At 47.6% G+C, this 6,337-nt stretch overlaps 1 protein-coding gene across 4 annotated transcripts; it reads right to left on the bottom strand.

Annotated features, from left to right (window-relative positions):
• Positions 1-924: 924 nt before the first annotated feature.
• LOC142775947 (uncharacterized) lies at positions 925-4,690 on the bottom strand. Of its 4 annotated transcripts, none has more exons than XM_075878544.1 (4): positions 4,184-4,690; positions 3,261-3,381; positions 2,976-3,129; positions 925-1,545 (listed from the first exon to the last, which is right to left on the bottom strand). In XM_075878544.1, the coding sequence occupies exons 1-2, from the start codon at positions 4,451-4,453 to the stop codon at positions 3,346-3,348; spliced, it is 306 nt and encodes a 101-aa protein (XP_075734659.1). In that variant the 5' UTR covers positions 4,454-4,690; the 3' UTR covers positions 925-1,545; positions 2,976-3,129; positions 3,261-3,345. The 4 variants fall into 4 exon arrangements, with proteins under 4 accessions (XP_075734659.1, XP_075734658.1, XP_075734657.1 ...); XM_075878543.1 differs by having other exon boundaries at positions 3,241-3,381; positions 4,184-4,688; XM_075878542.1 differs by having other exon boundaries at positions 3,241-3,381; positions 3,440-4,680.
• Positions 4,691-6,337: the final 1,647 nt, after the last annotated feature.

Below are 6,337 nucleotides of genomic sequence, written 5' to 3'. Positions count from 1 at the left end.
CGAAGTTGTTGGCTCAGTCGAGCGCAATCGTGGCGGAGGTCAACTGTACCAGTAGTCAACAGCAGCAGCGGCTCATCGGCGTTATCCGAGGCTCAGCGCGCGCTGGTGCTCGCCTTTATGGACGAACATCGCCAGCTCGTGGCGAATGCCATCGAGCTGCGGCACGGTGTCACCATCACCGACCGGTGGCGGCTGTGGCAAGAGCTCAGCGACGCGCTGAACCATGAAGTGCCTGCGCAGAAATGGCAGGCTGGGTGGCGCAGGCCGGTGCACGAGGCCCGCCGTGACACCGCCGCCATCAGAGACGCACAAAGGTGAGTGACCGTCGAATGGCACGGGCAATTTGTTCTGTGACATTAGTGTATATTTTCAGGGGCACTGTAGGGGGTTGGCTGCCTGGCTTCCGCGGCCGGGTTCTACAGTTGACTGGGATGACACGCTTCAGTGGCGTTTTTGGTCTCACCTATCAACAGGTAAGCACTCTGCCGCCGCAGTATCACGGGTTCCTGAGCGGTACCATGACAGAGTTTGATATCTGAAGGGGTGCCTTTAGCGGAACCTTGTTAAACGGGAATAAAGCGCACGAGAAAGTAATCAAAAGTGGGTAGGTTTAACTAAAATCTCAGTTTGCAGCCCTTGCAGTACAAGGGGTATTAATTTATCATAAAACAAGCAATGACTGTGAACAAGTGCATGCACTAAAATGGTAATACATGACATCAATGACCACTGAATAGCTGCAGAACATTTCCGCAGATGTTTAGTACTTAAGGTTGCAAAATAGCCAGAGTAACGAATACCCACTTTCTGAAAGATCATGCTTACTACACTTTCCAGCAGGCGAATGTTCCCACTGCTGCAGTGGAAATGGATGTGGAGGCCACTGAAGCGGCTGTAGATGGCAGTGACACAGTAACACGCAAGCATCTGAGAACTTAGTGCTTTATTGAGTGCAGGACTGGAACCTTGAGCAGGGCGACAAGGTGCTCAAGGTGAGTAGACCCTTTGTTTACATTTTACATAAGGGGCATAAGCATTCTCCATGTTCTATTATGATGACTGAAACCAACTTGGGCTGTAAACAAGAACCACGCATTGTATTGAGGGCATGGTATCCGGTATCTGCAATGATAAACTGCCGGGCAAAAGGTTGGTGAGCCCTGGGGCTCTTTCATGGTGAGAGATGCATTTGAGGACATTAATAAAGAGCAGTGTCAACAAATGTTTGTAGGTCCACACGAGGAGGGCATAGCTTGTACACAAAGCTTCCCACTTTCAAAGGATGCCATCAGGCCAGTTGATCTTCAACTGAGGGGAAGTTGTTGTGCCCGTTGCAATTCTTGGCAGCAGGAGCAGCTTCCAGCCACGAGATGGTTAGGGTTTACCGGCAGCTCACTTAAACATTTACACCATGACGATTCATCGCAGGTGCTGTGGGAGATGAAAAATCAACCACCCGCATCGCTTCTGCAGCACGGCGTGTGGCAGCGGCACAGGAGAAGGCGGCAGCGGTGCAGAAGGGCACTGGCCATGGCTGAGGGCTTTCTGCGAGAAAGAGATACGTAGTTTAGTTTAATTTTTCGTCATGTGTTCAATGTTTTTTCTTGTCATCATTCATTATAGATTTGTCGGTTTCAATGTGCTTAGGTGCTGCTGTTCATGTTCAATTTTATACGCTTCGGGAGACATATACATAGTTTAGATTGTTTTTCGCCATGTTTTCAACTTTTTATCATTCATAATTGGTTTAGTGTTTTTGATATGTTTACGTGTTGCTGTTCATGTTCTGTTTTATTCGTTTTTTGTTTGCATTTAGTACATATTACTAGATTTAGGTTAGCATTTACTTTGTATAAGGAGTGCAGCGTTTTTTATGTTCGATATATGCATTTCTCAATGTATGTTCGAGCTGTTCTAGTGGCAGTGTTTTTTACCCACATTTCAAAGGTGTCTGGTCATTCACACGGAGACCACGAGTGTATAGTTGACATTTTCTGTTAATGTTTCTTTGATATTTGTATTGTCCCACTGTGTTTTCTAGCTCACTGTGATTTTTATTCAGCATTACCACATAGTGTAGTAATGTGATATCTTTTTGCATCACACTGTTTTGCAGTTCACTGTGATATTTTCATTTCAGCACAATGAGGCTAAGATGCAACAACTACATTCCGAATCTTGTTTGGGAGCGCTAAGCTAGTAAGTGGTCATCTCGCACAGTTTCACAAAGGAAAATGGTCATCACAGCAACATGCCAGCGATTGATTTCATCTAGTTTTCATTGTAAACGACTCTTTGCGGGAATAAATTTCGAACGTGGTATGGTTTGGGAGCCGCGAGAAGGCTGAGCGAATTATTCATGCTGTATGTTATCAAAACAACTCGCCTGTTGTTTGCCGTCTTGATTTGCATATTTTTTAGCAATGCAGCATGACTGCAGTCATGAATTTAAATTAAATGTTATTTCAACATTCACACAATGTTTAGGACAATGAGCAAAAAAACAGCACAACTTGACAAGCACAATTGCTCGTCAAGCCTGGCGTGCACAATTGAATGCTTGTAGTCAGTCACTATGACAAGATATGGACTTATGTATCATGTGTTCATACAACATGTTACTAATGGAATCTCGATTTTTATGCGTTCTGGTGAAAAGAATTTTGAGACGTTGCTGCATTGTTCGCACAATTTTGTGATAGCAACATTCAGCACAGAGTGCCGCTCATATATGCTTGCTCCAATCTAGTCTGTTGTGACTGTGATCGCTAATATAGAAAGGGGTGTTTCTGTTGCATATTTCATGTGCCATTTAAAGAAAATGCAGCATTTTGACATTGCCACCTTGCTTCATATTGAAGCACAAGTAAGTGCTTTCTGTATTCAAATGTGGCAAACACAGCCCTTTCATGTCTAGATGCACTAGAATCAGTGTAAATAAATTATGTGTGGGATATGAAAACATAAAAACTCACCGTTCCTGTGTACTTCAAAAAAGGTCCAAGACAGCGCTGCTGCTGTCTCTGAGCAGCACGTTGCGTGGTGTGAGCATATGGCTCCCCCTTGGCTCTCCATCGTCATCCTCAGCTGGTGGCATGTCCACGACATACTCGTCCAAGGTCCAGTCGCCTGCATGCAACGCAATGTTGTGGAGAGCAAAGCAAGCATAGATGATGATTTGCGCTGCCCGATCGGGGTTGTAGAGCATCGTTCGAAAGTGCTGCAAGCAGCAGAACTTGCTTTTCAACACGGCGATACACCTTTACACAACATTGTGCATGGATGCGTGCTCCTTGTTGTATCGGCCTTCGGAAGTGTTGCACGGTTGACTGCCAAGGACTGGAATTAGGAGCCATGGCTTGAGGGGATAGCCTGCGTCTCCTGCAATGTAAGCATAAAAGCTGAGTGCTCTGCCCAGATAGTACACATTAATACTTACCAAGCAGATATTCGCCAGGCTGCAGATGTGCAGCTAGGCTTGCACGCAGTGGGTTGTGTTCCCACACCCAGGAGTCGTGGCAGGAATGTGGGAATCATGGGTCTATGACAATTATGCGCAGCCATGCCTTGCACATCTACGATGAGGAGCGATATAAAATAGTACTGCATTTATACTCAGAATAAATCCCTTTTTTCTACGCATATGCAGGAAACAATGCGTACTAGTACAGTCATTGGTACAAGGAGCTTCACTTAGAAGGAAACACAGGGTGTAGCACACTGAGGAGGGGGGAGTGTGGGGGCAACGACCCCACCTCTGCTGTACACATGGCTACGACTTCCACTGAATGATCGATAAGTGAAAAGCTACGCGTTGCTCTTGGGAAAGAACACTCGTAAATACCAAAGCCAGCTCGTCCAATTGTGATTGTAAGCACTTTCGTGTTGGAAATACTTCCCTGTCGTGTATATACTTCTGCTACGTCTGCTGCCCATATTACCGATTACCTCTAAAATGCACAATTCAATTGCGTATGCATGCCAGTGCAAAAACGGCAACTGGCTCACGCACAAAACACTTGCCACTTATTATTACCGAGGCCTTGCGAGCCACCATCTAGCTCGCACCCAATTCCCTGCAGGTTCTTTTTCATTCGTTGCATTATTACTTTTTCCAGCTTTGGCGTCACAACTGAACAATTGCTCCGAAGGGCGAGTAATAAACGATCCTAACAGTACTTACGATCATGACGTTCAGGACATAATAGCCCCTTCTGGACATGAAGCTCGCCGTGTCGGCCAGTCTGAATCCCTCTGGCTTGCGAATGGTGACCAACGTGCCATCGGCACACGCCAGCACCCCTGGGATGCAACCGCGTAGCACAAACTCCACATTTGCCTCATCCTTAGCAGCTGTTGTCAGTAGGAAGTCCACCACCCTTTTTCTAGCAGCCACGGTAATGATCGCCTCCGTCACCTCGTGGATGGTGTTGCTCACCGCCGGCTGAGACATGCCGATGTGTTCCTCGCGACCAATGCTCTTCTGGAAGCTACCGGTGCCGAAAAATCGCAGCGCGCACAACACCTTTCTCTCTGTGGAAAGGCCACTGGCTCGCTGGCATCCGATGATAGGGTCAAGTTCGTCGCACAAGCTACGCACTGTTCGTTTGGACAGACGAAAACATTGCCGGAACTCTTCTTCGCTGAACTCTTCAAATGCACCTTTTACCTCGCGTCGTCGCCTCTATTCGGTTAAAGCTACCGCACAGGCAAGGCGAAGTACCGTTATGGTGGCTAGATGGGGAGGTGTCAGCATCGGGCAGCCTGCGCTGCGAGAGGAGGCGCGCCAGTGCTCCATGACGCTGCTAGGTGGCGCGCTTGTCGCCACGGAGATGCCTTCTTGCTCGTGGTGCATCGGGGAACACGTGTGTTTTAGCGAAGTGCTGTCGTGCTGCCGCTGCTTTCAGTGATTTCTTTATGCAATGCCGCCGTGCTCGCGACAGCTATGGTGAATGAAAAGAGACAGAGACACTGCTTTGCTCCAGGATGCACTGCTGGGTATGTTTCCGCCAGAAAGCAAGGTAAAAAGGCGTCCCTTTTCACCGCTCCTGAGGACGACGAACGACGCAAGGCTTGGGAGCGCTTGATCCCGCGTGCAGACAAGCCACTGGAGAAAAACTGTGTCATTTGCGAAGCGCATTTTGATGAACGATTTATCGTTCGGACGTACAAGCATGTAATCAATGGTGAAACCGTCGAAATTCCCCGAGACCGTCCCTGCCTGACTCCCGACGCCATACCGACTGTTTTCCCGAATGTTCCGTCGTACCTTACGAAGAAGCTCCCACCGAAAAGGAAAACAGCAGCGTCGAATGGTGGCGTGCCGCGAAAGCGTAGGAAAGATGACTCCGTATGTGTTGTCACTGAAGTCGGTGAAATTTGTGTTACCGATGGAGGAGTGGACTCGGAGTGCTCCACCGCTGAGGCAACGCCGCATTCTGCCGTTGAAAAGTGGCTCGAGAGCATCAGAGACGAGGACCTTCCTAGCAAGTATTGGTGTAAGCATTTGGTACCCAATGCTCCCGATGTCATGGCATTTTCAGTTTGCGAGGTGAACGGTAGTTCACTCTGCTTTCAGAAGCTACTCTTATGTACATTGTCCGAAACTGGCGTTCACTGCACTGTTTACGTACAGGGATCAGTGATCAAAGCTGTGAATGTTAATAGCTCAGATGCTGTAAAGGGTATTTTGTTTGATATGAATTCGATGACACCGTGCGAGGGGCTTGGGATGGGTATCAGCGACGACAAACTGCTAACCACGAGGAACCACAAGGTTCACGGAAGCAAGCTATACAGTAAGAACTGCTTCGGTACCTGTCAGAACAATAGTCGATGTGTGCAATGCAAGTACGCCCGCAAGCTGCTCTTAAACCAAGCTTCTTACAAGCGTACAAGAGCTAGAAATGTTGTCGTGGTCAAGTCACGTAAATTGGCTGCGAAGAATGCTCAAGTTCGACGGCACAAGCGCAGTATCATAAGACTTGAGGAAAAGCTACAACAGATGAAACATGACAATGAAGTCATGAGTGCCGTACAGTTTGAGGAAAAGCTGAAAAGCCTCACGGCTAAGCAGCAAATGCAAGTTCGCGCATGTTTTGAAGCCTCCAAAAGAAAAGCAACAAACGGGATGAAATTTGAAAAGGGCTGGATTCTCGAATGCATTATCATGCACATGAAGAGTCCACGGCTCTACGAGCACATTCGCGCACACAAACTGATGGTAGTGCCGAGTCCTTCGTGCTTGCAGAAGTACGTGAGAAAATACAAAGGCGGCTTTGGGTTTAATGAAAATCTGCTTGCTGCTCTTGCTGAGAAGGCCAAAGACATTGAACCT

This window comes from Rhipicephalus microplus, chromosome X (assembly GCF_043290135.1).
Source record: "Rhipicephalus microplus isolate Deutch F79 chromosome X, USDA_Rmic, whole genome shotgun sequence".
NCBI lineage: Eukaryota > Metazoa > Arthropoda > Arachnida > Ixodida > Ixodidae > Rhipicephalus > Rhipicephalus microplus.
This window is presented reverse-complemented; position numbering and strand designations above follow the sequence as displayed.

Coding starts and splice junctions, on each gene's coding strand:
- LOC142775947 (XM_075878541.1), bottom strand. CDS start 3,609: ATGCAGTACTATTTTATATCGCTCCTCATCGTAGATGTGCAAGGCATG. Junction 3,130..3,260: donor ATGCACAATGTTGTGTAAAG/GTGTATCGCCGT, acceptor CGTTGCATGCAG/GCGACTGGACCTTGGACGAG. Junction 1,546..2,975: donor TTTTGAAGTACACAGGAACG/GTGAGTTTTTAT, acceptor TCTTTCTCGCAG/AAAGCCCTCAGCCATGGCCA.